Below are 23,749 nucleotides of genomic sequence, written 5' to 3'. Positions count from 1 at the left end.
GCCTCCCTGACCCATGTGGAGCTGGCCCATGCGCAGTGCTGATGAGCACAAGGGGTGCTGTGCCACACAGGGGTGTCCCCCACGTAGGGGAGCCCCACGTGCAAGGAGTGCGCCCTGTAAGGAGAGCCGCCCAGCGCGAAGGAAAGCACAGCCTGCCCAGGAATGGCGCCACACACATGGAGAGCTGACACAACAAGATGATGCAACAAAGAGAGACACAGATTCCTGGCGTTGCTGACAAGAATATAAGCAGATACAGAGGAACACACAGCAAATGGACAGACAACAGAGGGGAAGGGGAGAAATAAATAAAATAAATCTTTAAAAATAAATGAGTTTCTGTGACTTGTCACTGAAAGCGCCTTGAAGAAAAGTACAGGCTGATCAAGAGAAGGGAGGGCTCCAGGTCCTCGAGGCGGCCACGGAGCTCCCTCGGCTGTGGGAGGAGGCTCTAAGGGCTGCGAGGGCAGGGGTGAGGGGTCAGGGCTCAGAGGTAGGGCCGTCTCTGGCCACAGCAAGGTCCTGGGGTGGGTCAAGAGGGCGCTGAAGCCGAGGGCCTGCAGGTGAGAAGGTGTCTGGGACCCAGCCCACAGACAAGCAGGAGACCTGAGCCGGGGAGGCAGGAGGCCACCTGAGAAACCACGGCAAATCCTTCTCTTTCGCTCAGAACCCCTCCCCCCCTCCACCACTTAAACTTATTTGTTTGATTTTCCCCTGAATTTGCCTGGAAGCTCAACTATCCCAACCAATGAGGACTTTCCACTCCACAGATCTCTGGGAAAAAGCCAAGTAAGATCCGTGTGTTCTGGGCTCAGGAAAGGAAAGTCAAATCCCCTTGCGAGCCTCCCACCTTCCACCCCACCCAGGGCAACTGTGACCTGCCGCAAGAGTCTCAGGAACCGCAGTCATCGCCTCCGCCCCCACCTCCCCAGAACTATCTCAATGGAAAGAGTGCGAGCTTTGAAGTCCACCGTGTCCAGCTTGGCCCCAGCGCCGACCCCGGACGGGAACTCCCATTTCAGTTTGTTGTGGTAGTGATGTGCGCTATGAGTGGGAGGCTCTTTGTCTCTTCAGAGATAACCTGAGCTCTCTGACTTGTGGGTGTGGGACAATAGGCTGCAGTCCTGCCCTTAGTGACAATGGCAGCGACTCCAGTCCCAGGAGACAGTTTAACAATGCAAGGTCTATAAACTTTAAGTATTCAGGGGAAATGCAAACCAAATATGCTAAAAGCTTTCCTAGAATGTGTGAAGTCCATGCTAAAAGCTTACCTAAGATGTGGAAGATATATGCTAATTCAAGCCTATTGAGAACTGAAACAAAGGGACCATTTGGCCTTTCCTCTCTGTATAAAAGACATTTGAAAATCTTGTTCAGGGCTCGGGATTCAAACAGAAAGCTCCCGAATCCGGCTGGCCATCAATAAACCATTTTTCCTTCTCAAAATCATTCCTGAGTCCTGGTATCTCTATACACAAATAATTGAACCTCTCTCAAATTCTACAACAGTAGAAAACAAAGCATTTTCCATGAAGCGCACCTGGCCAGCCCCTGGCAGCGCCTTCCCGCGCCCCGCCTCCACCGCCATCGCCTTGAGGGGTGCGCGCTTTCGGGGTGCAGGGCTCCCCACAGCCCGGCTCCCGCCCACAGCCCCTGCGGCCCCCAGCTGGGCACTGCGGGTGCGTGGACCTCAGGGAGCTGACCACACGCGGGGCGGCCGCGACAGCGCCGGGCGGGCGGGACCTCGACTGAGCGCTCCGCGGCAGCTTCTCGCAGCGAAGGACACGGGGCGAGAGCAGGACGGGAGGGAGGTTAAAACAGGAGAAGCGCAGACCCAGCCCCAGCGCCCGGGCCGCCGCGGCCTCGCGTCTCCCTCCGCCCCGGGAAGTCCTACCCGCAGAGGCGCCCACCCACCCACCGAGAGGCTCCGCGGGGCCACGGGGGGCTCCAGCCTGGGCGCAGGCTCGATCGGAGCCGCTTCGCCCGCCGCCCGCAGAACGCGCCGCCCGGGCCGCTCCCGGGAGCTCCACGCAGCTGGAGCAGGGTCCGCGGGGCTCCGGGCTGCCCGGGGCTCGGCCCTCTCCTCAAGCGGCACCCTTCTCCTCGCCTCCCCACGGGTCTCCCCGGCGGCTTCCCCCAGGGCCCCACGCAGGTCCCTCCTGGTTTTAGCCGTCCCCGCGGAGGTGGGAAGGACCACCCGCACCAACGACCCGGCCCTTCCGTCTGGTCAGCCGGGCCACGGGCCAGCTGCCCAAGAGGGCAGGGAGCTGCGAGAGGACCCCTGAGGAGGCGGGGCGCGGGGCGCGGGGCGAGGGCGAGGGACAGGGGCGAGGGCGAGGGGCGAGGGACAGGGGCGCGGGGCGAGGGCGCGGGGCGAGGAACAGGGGCGAGGGGCGCGGGGCGAGGGACAGGGGCGAGGGCGAGGGGCGAGGGGCGCGGGGCGAGGGACAGGGGCGAGGGCGCGGGGCGAGGGACAGGGGCGCGGGGCGAGGAACAGGGGCGAGGGGCGCGGGGCGAGGGACAGGGGCGCGGGGCGAGGGGCGCGGGGCGAGGGACAGGGGCGAGGGGCGCGGGGCGAGGGCGCGGGGCGAGGGGCGCGGGGCGAGGGCGCGGGGCGAGGGGCGCGGGGCGAGGGCGCGGGGCGAGGAACAGGGGCGAGGGGCGCGGGGCGAGGGACAGGGGCGAGGGCGCGGGGCGAGGGACAGGGGCGCGGGGCGAGGGCGCGGGGCGAGGAACAGGGGCGAGGGGCGCGGGGCGAGGGACAGGGGCGAGGGCGAGGGGCGCGGGGCGAGGGGCGCGGGGCGAGGGACAGGGGCGAGGGGCGCGGGGCGAGGGCGCGGGGCGAGGGGCGCGGGGCGAGGAACAGGGGCGAGGGGCGCGGGGCGAGGGGCGCGGGGCGAGGGCGAGGGGCGCGGGGCGAGGGACAGGGGCGAGGGGCGCGGGGCGAGGGCGCGGGGCGAGGGGCGCGGGGCGAGGGCGCGGGGCGAGGGACAGGGGCGCGGGGCGAGGGACAGGGGCGAGGGGCGAGGGACAGGAGGGAGGGACAGGGGCGAGGGGCGAGGGACAGGAGGGAGGGACAGGGGAGAGGAACAGGGGCGCGGGGCGAGGGCGTGGGCGCGGGGCTTCTGCGCGGCTCCTTCTGCCCTGTGTCCTCTCTCCGCGTGGCCGCAGCCTCCCTGCAGGAGGGACGCATAGACCCCGCCCCGGGCACTCGCGACGCTGGCTGCGGGGCTGCTCCTGGGCCGTCTTAGTCCAGCCCGGACCGTGCGGTGCGCGGTGTCAACCCTCCAGCCCCAGGCCCCTCCGCACCGCACCGCCCCCGCGGGTTCAAGCCTCTGGCCCCAGGTCCCTCCGCCCCCGCCCCCGCCCCCGCCCCCGTGGGGTCAACCCCGCCTCCACCCGCTCCTAGGCCCCTCCGCACCCCCGCACCCCCGCCGCCCAGCGCGCACTGCCCCCCGCGCGCTGCGCCCCGCGTTGGCCTCCGCAGCCCCACCCCACAGCGGCACCCACCACCCTCGGCCCCACCCAGAGGCGGCCTCCCCGCTCCCCCCCCTCTCCCCACCCACCCCGCGACCGCCCTTCCCTACAAGCTTCCCGTGGCCTGCAGCCTCCGTCCTCAGACTAGCCGGCGCCTCCCTCCCTCTGCCTCCCCCATCAGGCAAACCGGCTGCGGCTGCTCGTCCTGCCTCGAGTGCGGCCCGCCCCGCGCCCCCCCCCGCCCCCACCTCGGGAACTGGTTCAACCAGAGCTCGGGCACGCAGGTCCTCCCGCAGGCCCGCAGCGGGCGTGGGAGGACAGGGAGGGGAGAGGGGAGGGGACGGGGCGGGGGCGGCCGCGCACACCGCCCGGGCTCCCCATGAGGCCGCTGCCCGGGAGCCGCGGCACCGCCCTGGCGCTCCTCGCCGTCGGTCTGTCCGCCGCCCGCTGCCTGCAGAGTAAGCGCGGGGGTCGCGGGGACGCAGGGGGCGCGCGCTTCGCAGGGGGCGCGGGGGGAGTGGGGCGGGGACAGAGGGGGCGCGAAGTTCGCGGGGGTCGTGGGGGGAGTGGGGCGGGGACACGGGGCGCGCGGATCGTGGGGGTCGCGGGAGGAGGGGAGCCCTGGCGGAACCTGCACTGCCCTTGGGGCTGCGGCCCCGGGACGTTTCGGGGCGCGGTCCTGCGCGCCCCCCTGGAGCTGGCGGCGTTAACGAGGCGGAACCCGGCCCGGGCCACCTCCAGCTCTGCAGCACCTTTTTCCTCCTTTCCCGGCAATTTCTGGGCCTGCAGCGAGGTGTCCACGACCCCAGGCCCCAGACCCTGCCGTGCGCCCCCGTCGCCCGCAGCTCGCGGGGTCGCCCCCGAGCTCCGCGGCCTCGACCATTCCCGAGCGGGGCAGACCCCTCGCCCTCGCCCCACCTGGGCTCAGCACGCACGGCCGCGGGTGACTGGGCGGTTTCCTTTCTCCTGAGTCGCTGCTCTTAATCCACTGCTCAGACCAGCGGACTGAGGTTTTGGCCGTGGGGCACCGGGGGAAAGCCGGCGCTCACCATGAGGGCCCAGCGGAATAAGGGCCGCCCCTGCTCTCTCACAGAGGAGGAAACTGAGGCAGAGAGGTTCCGTGATTGCGCAGGGTCCACGGCCGTGGCCGGTGCAGCCAGGGCTGGAGCCCAGGGATTTGGCGCCCAGACCACCGCGCTCCACACGCGGAGACCAGAGGAGCAAGTGCCTGTGGCGGCTGAGAGGCAAGAAATAGGTGTGGTGGCCCTGGGTGTGGTGGCCCTGCAGTGACCTTGTGTTGTCCTCAGCCCCCACCACGCCTTGGAGGCACCCTTAGGCGCAGTCTGTGTGGGAGCCCCAGGGTGCAGGCACCAGCCGTTCACACCCCCCCCCCCCACCGCTGGCCGGGCAGGGACACTGCGGCTAGGCCGGCCTCGGGTGCAGGAAGTCCAGGGAGGCCTCAGAACCCAGGCTTGGGGACCTCAAGGAGCTCCCGAGGGCCTGCACCCACGAGCTGCAGGCGGCAGGAGCTCTCCCCAGAGGGTGTGCCGCTGCGGTGCTGGGTGCTGGGAGGTGGAGAAACGTGGCGTCTCCTGGGGAGCCGGGTTCAGGATGAGCCAGTGTGTGCAGATGATGCAGGGCTGCAGGGGTCTCAGGTCAGAGGTGGCCCCTGCTCCAGCAGCAGCAGGGGGGCGGGGGTCGCCCAGCTCGTGCCCAGACCCCCTGCCGCGGGAACCTCCCTGCCTTGCACCTGGCGTTTCCGTGGAAAGCCTGGGGTGGGAAAGCAGAAACAGGAGTGGGTGGGGGGAGGCGAGTTGGAGCTGGCAATGACTTGACTTTCCCTCTTATCCGCTCTGCTGGGCTGGGAAGGCCCCAGCAGCCCTGTGGGCAAAGGGGAGAGGACAGCTGGACCGTAAAGGAGCACAGGACGTTCTTGGTCAGAGTCCAGCCTGTCCCACTGCAAGGCACCTGGGGGAGCTTGGGCCTGCACCACGCTGGCCCAGGGGAGCCTGCAGCGTGGCGTCCTGCAGAAAACAGCCCGCGCTCGCCGCTGGCCGTCCTGCCCTCCTGGCTCTGCCTCCGTCCTCACGTGGCGCTCTCCCGGGGCCTATTGAACCCAATTTCCGGTCGTGTTGAGTCAGGGCCCACCCAAATCCAGTGGCCTCACCTTAAGTAATTCCTTCTGAAATGACCTATTTGCAGATAAGGTTCCATGCAGGGGACCAGCATTGGGGCTTGAAGGAGCCCTTGGGGAACCTGGAACAGCCCTGGCCTTGGAGAGCCCCCAGCTGCCTCCCCGGGAGCCTTTAGAAACTGCAGCGCCCATGGCCACCCCAGGCCGACTGAGGCAGCATGCCCGCAGGTGCGCTCGGCGCAGGCTCCGCTCTCCGCGCCTCTGATGGTTGTGGCCAGGACAGGCCGTTTCTGGGCCCTTCCGCTACTCTCGCCCGCGGACGCAGCTTGCCAGGAAGCCCGGGGCTCTCGGAACACCACACTGGGGTGGCAGAGTCTCACCTGCCTTACCTGCAGTATCCCCACAGACCTACAGGTGCTCTCCCACCAGGCTGAGGCCAGAGACGCGCCTGCTTGGCGCTGAAGTTCGGCTGAGTCAACGGTCCATGGCCCTGCCGGGCCCACGCCAGGAGCTGGCGACACGGCTCGTCCGCCCTGCCCTCGGGGGCTCAGTCGAGGGGAACTTGGGTCCCTAAGCAGATGACTCCAGGGCCCCGTGCCAGCAGGGCTCTGGGACGCATTTAGGCTAGCGAGAAGCTGGGCTGCGCCTTGAAGGCCAAGTGGACGGTGTCAGAGATGAGGCCCTGAGCAGCCGCGATCAGCGCAGGCACCTCCTCTCGCAGGAAGCCCTCCTGGAGTCAAAGCAAGCTCTTCTCCTGCCACTTTCTTAACGTGAAATCTGACAAGTCAGCTGCTAAGGGGACGAAGCTTGGGAAGATTTGGGTCTCGAGTGGAGGATCCTAGTATCCTCCAAGAGACCCTGACGCCTGCCCCTGCATCAGGGTGGGTGGGCCTCTCAGCACGGGACCGCCGGGCAGCGAGCGGGCCTCCGTCTGCTGCTCTAACTCGGGCCGCATGCTCCTGCCTCCCCTGGAAGAGATCCCTCTGGAAGCCAGGGCCCAGAACTGCACACCTGACGTGCGCCTTCCTCCACCATCAGCCAAACCTCCCCCCTAACTCTGGGTTGGGATTTCAGAGACACGTGACCAGAATGTGTCCCTTTTTGTCATAGACCTGTCGGTTCAGCTCAACAGCCCCATCTTAACGCCCACCCCGCCTGTCACACTGGCTCAGAGCTGACCACGGGTACCGCTGCCCTCGCCTAGCAGGGGAGGTGGCAGTCGCTGGTCTAAGAAGGCAGGCTGGGCAACGGGCCGAGGGACCCACTGGGCCTGCAGAGGTGGTGACACTGAGGGCGGGCTTGCGTGAGCGGATGGCCAGCGCCTGGGAAAGGGCAGGGGCAGTGCGAGTGGGGGAGCCTGGCTGAGACCAGATACAGGGCTGGGCACTGGGGAGTGGCCAAGAGGGCAGCGGCCTTGCGGGGTGGGGAGGAGTGTGGGTGATGGGGGGGAGGCAGTGGGGGGGAGTGGGTGATGGGGGGAGGCAGTCGGGGGGGAGAGGAGTGTGGGTGATGGGTGGGGAGGCAGTGGGGGGAAGGCATTGGGGGGGAGGAGTGTGGGTGATGGGGGAGGCAGTGGGGGGGGGAGTGTGGGTGATGGGTGGGGAGGCAGTGGGGTGGGGAGGAGTGTGGGTGATTGGGGGGGAGGCAGTCGGGGGGGAGTGTGGGTGATGGGTGAGGAGGTAGTGGGGGGGAGGAGTGCGGGTGATGGGTGGGGAGGCGGTGGGGGGGAGTGTCAGTGATGGGGGGAGGCATTGGGGGGGAGTGTGCGTGATGGGTGGGGAGGCAGTGGGGGGAGTGTGGGTGATGGGGGGGAGGCAGTGGGGGGGAGTGTGGGTGATGGGGGGGAGGCAGTGGGGGGGGAGGAGTGCGGGTGATGGGTGGGGAGGCAGTGGGTCTTTCCGTGTCAGCAGAAGCAGGGCCAGAAGGATGGTTAGAAAGCTCAGTCCAACAGCCTTGAACCAGCATCTCCTGATTTAAAAAATGAATGATGCCATCTAATGGCTCTGACAACGTCTGCGCCCAGCACTTAGCAGCTGCTTTCCATTCATCTTCACAGTAATCCTGTTACAAGGAAACAAACGCAGGTTGAGGGGCTTGCCCGAGGCCGAGGCCGTGCACGCGTTCCTGCATTCATTCAGCAGGTGCTAGGCCCTGGGGATTCTGTGAGTGCCCCTGAGCTGGGGGGACTGACAGATGATGGAATTACACCCCCTGGGAAGGAGCCAGGAAACGCAGTGTGGGGCCTGCTGACTGTGGAGGGGTTGGGGAAGGCTTCCTGGAAGAAACGATTTTAAATAAGACTTTTAGGGGGAGTGCTGACCTGTGGAGCTTGGTACCTAATCGTGTGTGCGACCGAGTTTTTTGTTTTTTTTAAGGTTTTTTAATTTACTTTATCCCCCCTCCATTTGTTGGCTCACCTTCTTCAGGAGGCGCTGGAAGCTGAACCCCAGACCTCCCACGAGGGAGGCGAGTGCCCAACAGCCTGAGCCAGGTCCACTCCCTGTGGGCTGTGGCACCTGCTGGCCTGTAGTGTTTGCTCATTTCAGCAGGGGCGGTGTCTGCTTGTCTTTAGGAGACACCGGGACCCAAACCCAGGACCACTTGTATGGTAGGCAGGCACCCAACTGGTTGAGCCACATCTGCTTCCCCCGAGTTATCTTTTGATCGCTCCACTCGTATTCCAAGTGCCCTCATCCTGTAAGGTCCTCCCAAAAAGAACTGCTGGGAGGTTCCCTGCTCAACTGCTGCCACAAATTCCAGACTGGTTGGTTTAAGCAGCATGACTTTATTTTCTCATAGATTTTGGGGCTGTAAGTCCAAAACCAAGGTGCCTGCAAGGCCGTGCTTCCCCCAACGCCTGCAGCCGCCCCATCACGTGGCCGTCTGTCTCCGGTGGGCTCCACTCCATGCCCAGTTGGCTCTGCTTGCAAGGACCTCGCCCTATGGGCTACGGCCCACCCGAGGTCCCGTGCTCGTGGGTTCTCAGCGCCAGGACCAGGCGCTACGACCTGACGTGGCCTGGCGGGGGGGGGGGCCTGGTTCCATTCCCAGCACCACCCACCTTCGTTCCTTACTCCTTGCTCCGCCCATCGCATGGGCATATCAGGGAGCCGCGGGCCTGACCATAAGTCTGTGGGCAGCCCAGGTGCGCAGCCCAGGTGCACAGCCCAGGTGTGCAGCGGGAACAGCCACCGGCCTTCTCAGGCCCACGCCGCGGTGTCAGGCCCACGCCGCGGCATGCCCGCCCCAGCCAGCGCGCCACCTCCCCGAGGTCGTGTCGGGCGAGGCGGCGGCCTCTGCCACGCCCGACTTCCCTGGCATCCTCAGCTCCTGAGAGCATGGCACCAGCGTCCACTAGCCTGAGGCCCTGCAGAAGAGGGCCCACTTACAAGCAAGCCTGGCTCTGGCCTGTGCCCGGAAAAGGTGTGGTAAAAAGATGCCTGAAGGAATTCCACAGGGAGTCTGCTTCAGACCAGCAGGTCTCTTGCCGCATTTCCTGAAGTGCTCATTGCATTTCTATGTCTACTCTTAGTCCAGATTTACTCCTTAAATCCCTGGTACAACTCCTGCTTACACACCACTGGGTTAGGGAGCTCACTACCTTAGCATCTTCAAAGAGTTCTGACTGATAATAGCTAATATTTACTGAGCAGGGAGCAGATGTAGCTCAAGCATTTGAGTACCTGCTTCCCACATAGGAGGTCCTGGGTTCAGTTTCTGGTGCCTCCTAAAAACAAAAAAGCAAAAAGCAAAAGAAATGAAAAAAAACCAACTCAAAGAGGTGGATGTGGCTCAGTAGTTGACTGCCAGCTTCCCACTACAAGATCCTGGTTTCAATCTCTGGTACCCCCCTAAATACACACACACACACACATATATGTTTACTGAGCAGTCACCAAGTGTTAGAAACTGATATTCCTTACATGTATTATTTCATTTAAACTTCATTCAGCTACAGGTTGTGGGTGCAGCCCTATCATAGTATCCTTATAAGTATGCTAGCTGAGGAGGAAAGAAATTACGTAGTAGACCCAGATCGCATAGTTACAGGCAGAGCTGAGTCTTGAACATGAGTCTACTGACTCGAGTCCACGAATGTAGCCATCACCCACGCTGCCTCCTTCCATCCTTCCTGTCGGCCCGCATTCTGGCTGTGATTCGAAGGCTGAAATAAATTCTAGGCAGAGCCAGGCCTGCCTGGCAGAGCTGGTGTCGCAGTGTCGAGGATGGAGGGGTCCCGGGAGCATCCACTGCCGCCCTTGCCCTAAGGTCTCAGAGAATCTTTACCGCCAAAGCCTTAAGGTGTGGTCCTGGGGCCGGAAGCAGCGAGAGGAACTTGGCAGAAATGCCGGTTCTCCAGACCGAGGGAATCAGCTTCTGGGGCGGACGGCAGCTGCTCTAACAGGCCCTCCAGGGGATTCCGATGCTCAGTGACGAGCACCACTGCGGTGGCCATGGGCGCGTAGACGGAGCTGCTTATCCCACCTGTGCGTCCTCCCAAACCCCGGGGCCTCGCCAGTCCCAAGACCAGCCCGACGCGGTGAAATCCGGGGTGCCGGGAGACTCACTCCGTGGGAGGCGGCTGTCGCAAGTGCCTCTGACGTTGCTGTCACACAGAGGCCTTCCCGTCCTCCCGTGTCAGGCTTTGACGTTGCTGTCACACAGAGGCCTTCCCGTCCTCCCGTGTCAGGCTTTGTGGAGTACCTCCGTGGAGCGCGTCGTAGACGGCCTTCGCTGACGTTAGTGCAGATCAGCTCAGAGGGTCTTGGCTGCATGCCGCAGTCCCAGGCGAGTTTAAAAGCGCACGGGCCTTGTTCTCACCCCCAAAGATGTGAAGGCATTGATGGGTGGCTTTTTAAAAGCTCCCCCAGATGGTCTGATGTTCAGTCAAGCTTTGAACACAGCAAGATTAGCTTATTCTGTCCCTTCCAGTTGGAAAACTAGACGCCTGAGAGCAGCTACTCCTGGAAATAAAAGCACAGAAGGGCTGGCAAAAAGGGTGGGAGCCCTTGTGGGGAGAGAGCAGGGCCGGGTGGGCTGAGCCCTCGATCCCATCCCACCCACCTCGTCCTGCCGGGCCCTGGCCCTCACGCACCAATGCCTCAGGCGAGCACTGAGGACTATGATATAGATACACGCTTTTAGTATTTCACCCACCTTCCAGTGAGCGCTGGCCGCGCGCCAGGCCCTGGACCTTCACAGCCAAGCACAGCAGGTGCTGTAATCGCGCACCACGGATGAAGACAGGACTCGCAGAGGTGAAGTCACGGAAGGAAGTGCCTTTGGGGGAGGTGCGGTATCTGGCAGGACGAAGAGCCGGGCGCCTCCTCGGGACTGGACCCGCGGCCGGCCCTCTCTGCGGAGGTCCCCGGGGTCCCGCGAGCCTGGCGCACAAGCTCCTCCCCCGGGAGCATCACCTGCCGCAGGTACTCGCTAGACCAGGGCGTCTCTGCATCCCGGAGCCGGACGCTCAGGAGCGAGAAGCCGGTTGGACCCGTCGGTCCAGTCAGCTGTGGCCTGGGGGCTCCCTCCCCGCAGGGGCTCGGAGAGGGCCGGGGCCGCGAGGGGCCGAGCCGGGGCCGAGCCGGGGCCGAGCGGGGTGGGGGCCGGGCCGCGGGACGGAGCGGGGTCGGGGTTTTTACCACGGGGAGGGGGGCCCACGCCTTTGGGGTGACTGTGTCACCCACGCTCGCGAGGTTAACAGGCGGGAGGCGGGATTTAACCCACGCCTGCCGGCCTCGCTGCTCGGTACGATTCCCACATTCCCCACGCGGGAGCCTCTGCCGGAGCCCCAGAAGCCGGGCGCGCGTGCGCGTGGAGGGGCGGGGGAGGCCGCGGGGCGCAGGAGGCGGCGGAGCCCCGAGCGGACCCGGGGGGACCCTCGGCCCCGCCCGCCGTGACGTCACGCGGGCGTCGGCGCAGGCACGCCGGGGGCGCGGGGGGGCACGCCGGGGGCGCGGGGGGGCACGCCGGGGGCGCGGGGGGCACGCCGGGGGCGCTGGGGGCACGCGGGGGGGCGCGCGGGGGGCGCTGGGGGCACGCGGGGGGGCACGCCGGGGGCGCTGGGGACACGCGGGGGTCGCTGGGGGCACGCGGGGGGGCACGCCGGGGGCACGCGGGGGGCGCGGGGGGCGCGCCGGGGGCACGCGGGGGGGCACGCCGGGGGCGCTGGGGACACGCGGGGGGCGCTGGGGGCACGCGGGGGGCACGCCGGGGGCGCTGGGGACACGCGGGGGTCGCTGGGGGCACGCGGGGGGCGCGCGGGGGGCGCTGGGGGCACGCGGGGGGGCACGCCGGGGGCGCTGGGGACACGCGGGGGTCGCTGGGGGCACGCGGGGGGGCACGCCGGGGGCACGCGGGGGGCGCGGGGGGCGCGCCGGGGGCACGCGGGGGGCGCGCCGGGGGCGCGGGGGGCACGCGGGGGGGCACGCCGGGGGCGCTGGGGACACGCGGGGGGCGCTGGGGGCACGCGGGGGGCACGCCGGGGGCGCTGGGGGCACGCGGGGGGCGCGCGGGGGGCGCTGGGGGCACGCGGGGGGGCACGCCGGGGGCGCTGGGGACACGCGGGGGTCGCTGGGGGCACGCGGGGGGGCACGCCGGGGGCACGCGGGGGGCGCGCCGGGGGCACGCGGGGGGGCACGCCGGGGGCGCTGGGGACACGCGGGGGGCGCTGGGGGCACGCGGGGGGCACGCCGGGGGCGCTGGGGGCACGCGGGGGGCGCGCCGGGGGCGCGGGGGGCACGCGGGGGCACGCTGGGGGCACGCGGGGGGCGCGCCGGGGGCGCGGGGGGCACGCGGGGGGCGCGGGGGGGCACGCCGGGGGCGCACGTCGGGGGCGCGGGCGCGCACGCCGGGGGCGCGGGGGACACGCCGGGGGCGCGGGGGGACACGCCGGGGGCGCGGGGGACACGCCGGGGGCGCGGGGGGACACGCCGGGGGCACGCCGGGGGCACGCGGGGGACACGCCGGGGGCGCACGCCGGGGGCGCGGGGCGCGCACGCCGGGGGCGCGGGGGGGCACGCCGGGGGCGCGGGGGGGCACGCGGGGGGGCACGCCGGGGGCGCGGGGGGACACGCCGGGGGCGCTGGGGGCACGCCGGGGGCGCGGGGGGGCACGCGGGGGGGCACGCCGGGGGCGCGGGGGGGACACGCGGGGGGCGCGGGGGGGCACGCCGGGGGCGCGGGGGGACACGCGGGGGGCGCACGCCGGGGGCGCGGGGGGGCACGCCGGGGGCGCGGGGGACACGCTGGGGGCACGCGGGGGGGCACGCCGGGGGCGCGGGGGACACGCCGGGGGCGCGGGGGCACACGCCGGGGGCGCGGGGGACACGCCGGGGGCGCGGGGGGGCACGCCGGGGGCGCGGGGGACACGCTGGGGGCACGCGGGGGGGGCACGCCGGGGGCGCGGGGGACACGCCGGGGGCGCGGGGGCACACGCCGGGGGCGCTGGGGGCACGCCGGGGGCGCGGGGGGGCACGCCGGGGGCGCACGCCGGGGGGGCACGCCGGGGGGGCACGCGGGGCACGCCGGGGGTGCGCCGGGGGCACGCCGGGGGGCGCGCCGGGGGCGCTGGGGGCACGCCGGGGGCGCGGGGGGGCACGCCGGGGGCGCACGCCGGGGGGGCACGCCGGGGGGGCACGCCGGGGGTGCGCCGGGGGCACGTGGGGGGCGCGCCGGGGGCGCGGGGGGCAGTGAGCGCACCCCAGCGCGCCCCGGGCGGCGCCGAGCCACCGAGGAGCTCCACGGCGCTTCCCGGGGACGAGCCTCCGGCGCCTGGAAGGGCGTTTCCTGCGGGAGGGAAGGCCGCGTGCTGGGGATGAGCGTGGAGGTCCCGAGACCCCCGGGCCTCTAACAGTAATTGTGCAAAAAGAGTCGTTTACCAGGAGAACAGCGAGACCCGGGCGCGGAGCCCACGGGGTGTTTGAACGCGCGGTTCCGGCGGGGCCGCCGCGGGGTGGCCTCCGCAGCCGCCCGGGCGCGGGCAGGGCACGCGGGAGCGCTGACGGGGGCCGAGGCTGGGCCCGCGGGCGACGTGGAGGCGACCGGGGCGGCTGCGGCGCAGGCTGGCCCGGGAAGGGAGGGCGGCCCGGGGCGGGAGGTGCCCCGGCCAGGCTGGCCCCGAGCCGCCGCCCCGGGCGCGGAGGCGGGAGCGCTGCTGCCGCCCTGGCCAGGACTTGCAGGAGCAGCGTCCCGGGTTCAAGGGACACTGGAGAGGCTGGCGGAGCGAGGGGGTGCAGCCACCGCAAAGCAACGGGGCCTTTTTGTTTGTTTTTGCAAGAGGGTGGACAAGTGGTAAGCTAAACCAGTGCTGTCCAAGAGAAATATAAGCCACAATGCAAGCCACATATGTAAGTTCAGTTTTCTGGTGGCCACATTTGAAATTTTTAAAAGCAGGTAAAATTGATCCTAATACTGTATTTTATTTATTCCAGTATATCCAAACCAGTACCATTTCAACATGTAACCAATATTTCAAATTATTCATATAAATAACTTGCATTCTGTGTATTGTACTAAGTCTTCGAAGCCCGGTGTACATTTCACACTTAGGGCATGTCTCAGTTCCAGCTACCGCCGTCAGGTGCTGCGTGGCCACGTGTGGCCAGTGCCTGCCATATTGGACAGCGCAGGTCTAGCCTCTTGCTACCTGTGACACCCGTCTCCCAAGGCGTTCCCAGCTCTGAACAATGTGGGATTTTGGGAAACAGGAGAAATGCAAAGCTCCACCTCCAGGCTCAAGCGCCTCCTGGGACCTCTGATTTCTCTCAGTAGGAACGTGGGCTCTGCGCAGACCTCACTGCCTGGCCGTAAGAGGTTCCTCCTGCCGTGTCTCCTGAATACTGCTAGTGAAGAGCCCTGTCAGTTGTGTAAATCTGAATTTACTAACATTTTCAAACGTGAAAAAATCGGTGGGGCTCAAAACCAGTCTCGGCATCCATTCCGTTTGCTTTTAGGATCGCAGTGCTCTTTAAAGTAATTCTCAAGACGCAGGCGTGTGGGACTGTTCAGAAGGGTGTCGAGGAAACGGCAGGGTTCCCTCCCCCCGGGCCCCGTCCGCTCTCCCAGCTCACCAGGTCCTGCTGGCGGGTTCGCCTCCCAGCAGCACCTGCTGTTGGGAAGATGTGGCCACTGTGCACGGGGCTCAGGTGGGCGCGGAAAGTCCCTGCTAAGACTGCCGACCCGTGGGCATGGGCCAGGCGGCCGGGGGGCTCAGGGAGGAGGCTGGGCTCTGCGCCCCCGTTGGCCTCGAGGGTGAGGTTATGGATCGTGGACTTCCTGTTAGGGCCCCAGGTAGGGTGACCACCAGCAGGCCTGCGCCCAGGTGAACCGACCTGGCGCTGTGGGCCAAGACGGCACCACGTGCTGCGCCCTCGGTCCCTGGCAGGCCCTGGGCGCGTGTCCCTCACCCCGTCCTCCGCTCCACCGAGGCCTCCGCCTGCTGGGAAGCGCTGAGGCAGGCCTGGGCCAGTCAGAGGCCTTAGAGCCTGGTGTGTTTCAGGCTCTTTGTCTACACCAGGTGTCCCCTGCACCTCCCTCAGCCCAAACTAGTCCTTTTGTGATGTGACTCATCACACCACCGGCCGTCCAGCCATTTCTCTGTGGCTCGTTTTAGCTGCTTAAGACTTGATGATGACAACGGCGGTGACACGAGTCTCCTGGTTCTCAGCTCACGAGGGTCCAGATGAGTCGGGTGAGAAGAGCTCTGAGGAGACGCCCTCGTGGCACGCTCCCCTGGGGAGCACTGGGCGCGGGAACCTCCCCGCTGGTGTTGTTGTCCACTGAAATTGTCATACGAACAACACTGGCCGTTGTCGAGATTTCAGGAAATAATCCCTCTTCTAACCAGTCACAAGTCCACCTGTACCTGATCTGTAGGCGAAGGAGCAGAGGCCGCTGGGAGCGTGCCACTCCAGCCACTGCCCAGCCGTGCCGTCACCTCCCCAGGGGTCCCGCCAACTCCGGGGTCCCAGGTTCCAGTTCCAGTGACTAACATGGAGCTAAAATCTTCAGTTCTGACTCCTTCCTTAAGGGAAGCGTCTCCATCTGCTCTGGGAGGTGGGTAGAAACTCTCTGCCTTTCACACACAACTCAAGCAAAGATGAAAAACGGGGTAAACTTTAAACTTTTCTTTAAAGTGTTGCCTACCAGAGTTCTTCATCTACTCGGGAGTTCTTAAAAAGATTTTACAAATAAACTTTGTTTTTTATTATCTTTCTTTGTCTTTATTTTTTCTTTCTTTTTTAAATTTTTTATTATCAATTCAAAAATAACTCTGGAACCAGTGAATTATATATCTAAATGGGATTAAGTTGTATATTATGTTAGTAAAATAATTTTTTTTAAAAAAATGAGAAATTCAAAATTATGTAAATGTATAACTTGGAAAATAAAATTCCCTTGCCACCAATCTCTGAGGGGTAACCATGTTAACAGTCTAGCATTGATTACTCCAAAATTTATTGTACATATGTAATACCAGTGCATACTTACACAAATATGAGACCATGTGCTGCTTTGTAATTTACTGTTTGATTCAGTAACGCATCACGACATCTCTCAGTTTCCAGACAAAGCTCAGGCCTGCGAGCTGCCTGGCCTCCATCCTGTAGGAAAAGTCTGCGTCACTGAATCAGCCTCCTCAAGTCGGACTTTTGATCCAGCTCAAAATCTTGGTCTAGTCAGAGCTTCTCTGGATGTGTTCTAGAATGATTTTAGCTGTTGTTCTGGTGACAGAAGTGGTTACTCCAAATTCAACTCTGAGCAGGTGACAAGCAGTTTACCTGAGAGACCCAGGGGCTGTTCTTTTCCTTCTCTGCCATTAACCATTAATTCCTAATTATACATGGTGGATTGAGAGGGGAGGGGCTTTTAGTCCCTAAAACCTAGTTAAATACCAGCTTAGTTTGTCTGATTAAATGGTTTTTCTGGTTCAGACAAAATGCAGAAACCAGTGAGGACAGTTGAGTGGTGTGTGCTGAATCAGCATCTGAGAAACTTGGGTGGTTTTTTTCAGTTTTTCTATTTCTTAAGTGACTACAAGGCTCAAAATGAAGGTCAGAGGCCGTAAAAGGGCTGCTGTCTCCAGCAGAGGCTGTGATGGAGCACTGGCCCGAGTTGAGTCCTACGCGGTCACTGCTCAGCCGCGGTGTTTGAGATCAGGGAACGGAGAAGCAGGTGACTGCCAGAGGTGGGCGTGGGTGGGCTGGTGGGCGGAGTGGACGCACAGATGGCAACGAGGCGGCATGGAAAAGGCAGGTTTGGAATCAGAGCTGGACTCCATTTCCACTCCTGCCCTTTCCCAGTGACCTGCAGAGACGGGGATTAAGAAATCCAGGGCTTTGCGCGCACCGATGGGCGGGTGTGTTTGCACCGACGGGCGGGTGCGTTAGTAACATCTAGTTCCCGTCTCTGTGAGTGTGGGTTGTAGATGATATCTCAGACCATCCAAGCTCACCCCTCTTCCTGCTGTAAAGATTCAGTCATTTGCTTACCCACTCACTTGAAAACGTCTCTTGACCGAGTGCTGTGCCCCGGGATGGGAGCCACGCGGCCCCAGCCTTGCGGGCGGGCCTGGAGGGGCTCCACTCTGCTCCCTGTTGCAGGGCAGCTGTCCCCACCACGTCACGCTTTGGGCTGGGATCAGGGGATCCGAGGGGTCCCGGGTCGCGGAGGGGACTGGTGCAGTTCATGCTACACAGGATGCGGCTTCGGAGCCTGAGCGGAGCTGCGTCGCTGCGGGAAGGGCTGGTGGGAGGCAGGCTCGCCAGCCGCCTTCCGTGCTGAGCCCGCGAGTCTGTTTGGCTGTGCCCCTGGGCCCCGAGAGTGCGCAGCCCCAGGCAGGTGCTTAGTCCTCCTGGGTGGCCCGTGGGGGGCCAGCGGCCCCGGTGTGGGGCGAACACAGGTGCAAAGACGCCCACCAGCGCCCAGGCTCCTCATCGTCTTGCTTTAGTCAGACACGAGGGCAGTGTTGAAACGCGAGGTTGTGGCTGTGTAGGAGAGTGGCCTGTTCGAGGCGAAGTGCCAGGGTGCCTGCAACTTACTGTCAAAGGGTTCAGCAAAATTCATGCACCCACGTGCTGTGGCAAGATGTTAATCGGTGACTCTAGGTAAAGGGTGTAGAGATGTTCCTTGTACTCACGTTTCACTTTCTTGTAACAAAGCTGAGGAAAAGTACATCCCTGTTTCTTGGCCCCAGTAACTCCTGAAAGCCGTTTCACTCCCACCGTCCAGCGTGGAATTTGTTCACTATTCCTGTTGCTAGGCCTGACGGGAGGGACACGAATGGGGCACTGAGCTGGGAGGGCCCTGAGGCCTGGAGGCGACGGGCCGGGGCCCAGGCAGGAGGGAGAGGCCCGGGGAGGCCGAGGCGGCCAGGCAGACGCCGCCTTCTCGCCACCCGCCCGTGGCCACAGGTTAGATGTGTGAGCACAGAGGCGGCTGCCCGCAGAGCGTGGGCAGGTCTTTAACCTTGGCAGAGCTGCACGGCATCGTGGGTCTTTAACGAGATGGCAACATAGAGCAGGCACCCCAGGCCTGGAGCCAGGCACACGCTTGATCCGTGAATAAAGGTGTGTGTCGTTGCAGCGGTGACACAACTGTCATCATGTGTAAAGGTGTGTGTCATCCCAGCAGTGACAAGGTTCTCTTCACGTGTAAAGGCATGTCATCCAAGCGGTGATACAGCTGTCATCACATGTAAAGGCGTGTTGTCCCAGCAGTGACATGGATGCCATCCCATGTAAAGGCACGTGTCATCCCAGTGGTGACACGGCTGTCTTCACATGTAAAGGCATGCCATCCAAAAGGGGACACAGCTGCCATCACATGTAGATGTGTGTCGTCCCGGCAGTGACACGGCTGTCATCACATGTAAAGGCATGTCATCTCAGCAATGACATGGCTGTGATCACACTTAAAGGCGTGTTGTCCCAGTAGTGACACAGCTGTCATCCTATACAAAGGCACGTGTCATCCCAGTGGTGACACGGCTGTCTTCACACATAAAGGTGTGTCACCCAAGTGGTGACACAGCTGTCACCACATGTAAAGGCATGTTGTCCCAGCAGTGACACAGCTGTCTTCACGTGTAAAGGCATGTCATCTCAGCAGTGACATGGCTGTCTTCACATGTAAAGGCATGCCATCCAAAAGGGGACACAGCTGCCATCACATGTAAATGTGTGTTGTCCCGGCAGTGACACGGCTGTCATCACATGTAAAGGCATGTCATCTCAGCAATGACATGGCTGTCATCACACTTAAAGGCGTGTTGTCCTAGTAGTGACACAGCTGTCATCCTATACAAAGGCACGTGTCATCCCAGTGGTGACACGCTGTCTTCACGTGTAAAGGCATGTCATCTCAGCAGTGACATGGCTGTCATCACGTGTAAAGGCGTGTCACCCAAGTGGTGACACAGCTGTCATCACCCACATAGACAGAAACCTCGCTTGCCGCCTCTGCCCCGTCGACGACCCCCACCCAGCACCTGACACCCGCGGCCCGCTCTGTTCCGCTTCCATGTAGGTGTTTGCCGCCACGCCCCACGGCGTCTCCTCCAGGCCCACCCAGGCCCACCCAGCCCCGGCCCAGCAGCCTCAGGCTTCCCAGACACCCCCTCGGCCTACCCTGTCCCCAGCGCCCCCATCACTCCTGCACTCCAGCGACCCCCATGCTCATTCACGTCAACCCCCAAGTCTTCGCGCAGCCGCCGCCCCCACCCCTGCCCGCGCTGTGGGTCTGGGTTTGGGGGTCCCCTCCCCAGCAGCTGTGCTCACCTTTAAGCACGTGTTCCCTGGAACCGCCTCCTTTGCCCTTGGCTCCACGCGCCTCCCTCCCTAGAAGGGAACGCGGAGCGTGCGCCAGGGCCTGGAGCCCTGCCGCTCAGGGGCCTGACTAGTTATGCGTTAACTAGTCCCTGTGAGCGCCTGACTATGTGTTAACTAGGCCCTGTGAGCTCCTGACTAGTTATGCATTAACTAGTCCCTGTGAGCGCCTGACTATGTGTTAACTAGGCCCTGTGAGCTCCTGACTAGTTATGCATTAACTAGTCCCTGTGAGCGCCTGACTAGTGTATTAACTAGGCCCTGTGAGCTCCTGACTAGTTATGCATTAACTAGTCCCTGTGAGCGCCTGACTAGTGTATTAACTAGGTCCTGTGAGCTCCTGACTAGTTATGCATTAACTAGGCCCTGTGAGCTCCTGACTAGTGTGTTAACTAGGCCCTGTGAGCTCCTGACTAGTGTGTTAACAAGTCCCTGTGAGCCAGCCGACCTCTGGTCCACCCCGCAGGCCAGGGCGTGTCGCTGTTCGTCCCCCAGCCAGCCATCAACGCCACGGTGGACGAGGACGTCCTGCTCTCGGTGGCCTACTCCTGCCCGGGGGTGCCCACCGTCGAGTGGAGGGTCACATCCAGCTGGGGTGTGCACAAGATCGTGGAGTGGGAGCCGGGGTCTCGGGCCAACGTCTCCCGGAGCCACAGGGACAGGGTCTGCACCTTCGACAACGGCTCCCTCCAGCTGCTCCGCGTGGGCGTGCGGGACGCCGGCTACTACGTGGTCACCGTGACGGAGCACCGGGGCGGCCGCCAGCTGGGCACGGTCGTGCTGCGCGTGTCAGGTAAGCTCCGGTGCGCCCCAAGCCCACACAGGGCCGCGGGGTGCTGAGGCCTTCCCCCCGCCCCCCCGCAGAGCTCCTGCACGAGGACCTGCACTTTGTCGCCGTCCTCCTGGCCTTGCTCGCTGCGGTGGCGGCGGTGCTGACCAGCCTCCTGTGGATCTGTAACAAGTGTGCGTACAAAGTCCAGAGCGGGAGACACAAGCTCCAAGGTAGCGCGGGCTGCGGCGCGGGAGCCTGGGCTGGAGGGCTGGCCACGTCACCTGCTGGACCCCTCGTGGCCGGGCTCCAGCGCCACCGTCTCTTGCTTTGCAGACAGCACAGCGGAGGAGATTGAGCTGCAGGAGGTGGAGTGCTAGCCAAGCCCAAGCGGTTACCCCCTACCTCAAGAGGAAGCAGCATTTTCCAGCAAAAGCAGCCCTGACTGGTGGGCTGGCCTGGCACTCCAGCCCGGCCTGAGGGGACAGCAGGAGGTCAGAGCTGACCACATGGCGCTGAGGGCCGCAGTCGCGGTACCTCCTCTGGGCCCCGGGAGCGGGCTGGGGCTGAGCCAGAGGCCTGCTCGGCTGGCCACCCCTCGCCCGGCCACCGGCCCCTTGTCGGAGGGCCCGCAGCTGAGGCCAGGCCAGCTCGGCCCGCAGCGCCCTGTGCTGTCCGCTCCGCACACCCCACGGGGCTCCCAGCCCTGCTCTGGGGCCCTTGTGAGAAGCGGGAGGCTCTCCACGCCTGCTGGTGCTGCCCTGAGCTGCTAGCGCAGGGTGGGCTCAACGGCCTGGGGCTGTGGGGAGAGGAGCTGGTGGGCTCCTGCGGGGCCAGCTCTGAGGTCAGGAGCTAAGATGATCTTTCTCTTCTTTCCTCTTGCCAGCGTTAACTGGTCTTCCCCTGCACAGCTCCCAAGGTATCCAGTGCTCACTCCCGGCCTGAGCAGCGATCACTGGGGGTTCTGACCCCCCGGGGACCTGTTTCAGGCCAGGCCCCGGCTCCTCCGAGGTGGGCTGAGAACGCCTGGCCCTCACCTGCCTCTGCGCAGCGAAGGACACGCAGCACAGGCGCTGCTGTCAGTGCGGGACAGTGACGGGGCCTCGCGTGTACTCGGCAGCCCCCGCCTTGGCTAGCTCTCGGCAGGAGGAACTGTTCTCAGTCCTCGTTTTTCTCCGGCATTCTCAGCTAAGACCGAGGCAGGGCACCGCCCCGCGGGATGGAGAAGGTCCGAGCCTCCTCGGGGCGCGCGTCCCTTCCCTCCTCCCTGCCGAGGCCCCGCGCCCGCGCCCGCCGCTGCCCGTGGGGCTGGTGGGCGTGCGGCCTCGCGGAGGCCGTCCCCGGGCGCGCGGCCCGCAGGAGGATCTTCGCGCCCCGCAGGGCCGCGGAGCGGGGCGCGGGCGCCGAGGGCGTCGCGGGGGCCGGGCAGCGCCCCTCCCGCCCGACGCGGCCGCCTCGCGGTGGGAGGAGGGAGCGCCCGGGGCGGGCCTCGCGGGCAGCGCGGTGCAGACGCAAAGGCTCCTCAGAAGCTGTTACGTCAAGAGTCGCCCCCCCTTTAAAGGGCTTGTTTTGCACGTTTACCGCCACCTCGGCCCTGAACGCTCCCACACAACGCTTTTGGCACCAGAGCCTGACGGGGGTTCTTTTTTTCAAGAGAAAATATTAAATCATAGAGACTGGCCAGTGTAAATGTCAACCACGAGTCACGCTTCAAACTGTGAAAAAGTGATCCATTTAAAGAAAAGCACAGAAAACCTGAGCACAAAGCCCCGAGCCTCCCTGGGAAGACGGTGGCGGCCGCGGCACAGGCGCGCCCTCGGCGGGCGTTGGCGGCAGCGCGGGGCCCCGCCCCTCGGCGGGCATTTGCGGCAGCGCGGAGCTCCGCCCCTCGCGGGCGTTTGCGGCAGCGCGGAGCTCCGCCCCTCGCGGGCGTTTGCGGCAGCGCGGCTCCCCCCCACGGCGGGCGTTTGCGGCAGCGCGGCTCTCCCCTTCGGCGGGCGTTTGCGGCAGCGCGGAGCCCCGCCCCTCGGCGGGCGTTTGCGGCAGCGCGGCTCCCCCCCTCGGCGGGCGTTTGCGGCAGCGCGGAGCCCCGCCCCTCGCGGGCGTTTGCGGCAGCGCGGCTCCCCCCCTCGGCGGGCGTTTGCGGCAGCGCGGCTCTCCCCTTCGGCGGGCGTTTGCGGCAGCGCGGAGCCCCGCCCCTCGGCGGGCGTTTGCGGCAGCGCGGCTCCCCCCCTCGGCGGGCGTTTGCGGCAGCGCGGAGCCCCGCCCCTCGGCGGGCGTTTGCGGCAGCGCGCCCCCTCCCTCGGCGGGCGTTTGCGGCAGCGCGGCTCCCCCCCTCGGCGGGCGTTTGCGGCAGCGCGCCCCCTCCCTCGGCGGGCGTTTGCGGCAGCGCGGGGCCTCGCCCCTCGGCGGGCGTTTACGGCAGCGCGGCTCCCCCCCTCGGCGGGCGTTTGCGGCAGCGCGGAGCCCCGCCCCTCGGCGGGCGTTTGCGGCAGCGCGCCCCCCCCCCTCGGCGGGCGTTTGCGGCAGCGCGGAGCCCCTCCTCGGGCGCTCCCCGCCCCTCAGCAGCTGCCGCTCGCTGGCGCCCGCCCCCGCCTCGCGGCCCGGAGGCGCCTGGAGCGAGCTTGCTGGCGTTACGGCGTCCTGAGCACGGGCCCTCCCGGCCTGGTCTGACCCCCGGAGGCGCGTGTGCCCTTCCCCGGCAGGACCCCGCAGGCCCCGTGCTCTGTGGCCTGAGCCCCCAGAGGGGCACCGAGGCGGCTGTCGGGGCAGCGGCCAGGGGGAAGCTCGGCTCGTCCCCTGGACGCGCTGGAGGGACCGGGCGCGGGAAACCCTGTGGCCGCAGGAGCCGCCCGTCTCCACGGAGGCACCCGGCCCGGCCGTGGTTTATTCAAAGCAGAGCAAGCGCCCGCGGTGGAGGCTCCGGTCGCCGCCTCACCTCAACTTCCGCCCCGCCGCCCGTTCTTCCATCCTTGGGGGGATCATGTTGCCGAGGTCCCTATTTCTCCTGCCGTTTAAACATTAGGTGCAGTTTTGGTTTAATGACACCAGGGACACAGCCTTCAAACTCAAAGGGTACTAAAATCTGTGTGTAAACAGTCTCCTTTCTTCCACAATCCTACTCCCTAGAGGGAACAATGGCTAAAGCTGGCATTTATCTTCTAGACTTGTATATGCGTATATGAAAATATTTCTTTATACACTATATAATATACATATTTTCTTGTTGGGCAAATGGCATTCCATTATACATATTATCCTACAATTTGCTTGTTTTCTTAATATATCTTTGGAATTAGTGTCTCTACCTATCCCTAAACTTCATTCTTTTTAATGCCCTTACAATACAATCCATAGCATGGATACAGTATAATTGTTGAAAAAAATCACTTTTAATTTCAAATTATAAGTAAAAGTCTTGGGCAAGATTTCTATCACATCAGACTAACTCCATCAAATGAGCTTCCTCTTATGAACTAAACATTCAATTTTATCGTCTATGAATATTTTTCTCTTTCAGGGAATTCAGTCAGTGGTTTATAAG

At 64.7% G+C, this 23,749-nt stretch overlaps 1 protein-coding gene and 1 long non-coding RNA gene across 3 annotated transcripts; one reads left to right on the top strand and one right to left on the bottom strand.

The window, feature by feature from the left end:
- The first annotated feature begins 3,845 nt into the window (after positions 1-3,845).
- Positions 3,846-23,510, top strand: VSTM5 (V-set and transmembrane domain containing 5). Of its 2 annotated transcripts, XM_012518406.3 has the most exons (5): positions 3,846-3,935; positions 19,903-20,229; positions 20,301-20,438; positions 20,542-20,699; positions 21,092-21,895. In XM_012518406.3, exons 1-4 carry the CDS (start codon positions 3,857-3,859, stop codon positions 20,583-20,585), a joined length of 588 nt encoding a protein of 195 aa, XP_012373860.1. In that variant the 5' UTR covers positions 3,846-3,856; the 3' UTR covers positions 20,586-20,699; positions 21,092-21,895. The 2 variants fall into 2 exon arrangements, with proteins under 2 accessions (XP_012373860.1, XP_058145340.1); XM_058289357.2 differs by lacking the exons at positions 3,846-3,935; positions 19,903-20,229; positions 20,301-20,438 and having other exon boundaries at positions 20,585-20,699; positions 21,092-23,510.
- Positions 8,381-11,491, bottom strand: LOC131276321 (uncharacterized). The gene is made up of 2 exons (XR_009183817.1): positions 10,769-11,491; positions 8,381-10,575 (listed from the first exon to the last, which is right to left on the bottom strand). It is a non-coding gene; the product is annotated as an uncharacterized lncRNA (long non-coding RNA).
- Positions 23,511-23,749: the final 239 nt, after the last annotated feature.

Source organism: Dasypus novemcinctus, chromosome 27 (assembly GCF_030445035.2).
Source record: "Dasypus novemcinctus isolate mDasNov1 chromosome 27, mDasNov1.1.hap2, whole genome shotgun sequence".
Lineage (NCBI taxonomy): Eukaryota > Metazoa > Chordata > Mammalia > Cingulata > Dasypodidae > Dasypus > Dasypus novemcinctus.
Note: the sequence above shows the minus strand (reverse complement) of the source record. Positions and strands in the feature narration are given on the sequence as shown.

Coding starts and splice junctions, on each gene's coding strand:
- VSTM5 (XM_058289357.2), top strand. CDS start 21,895: ATGTCAACCACGAGTCACGCTTCAAACTGTGAAAAAGTGATCCATTTA.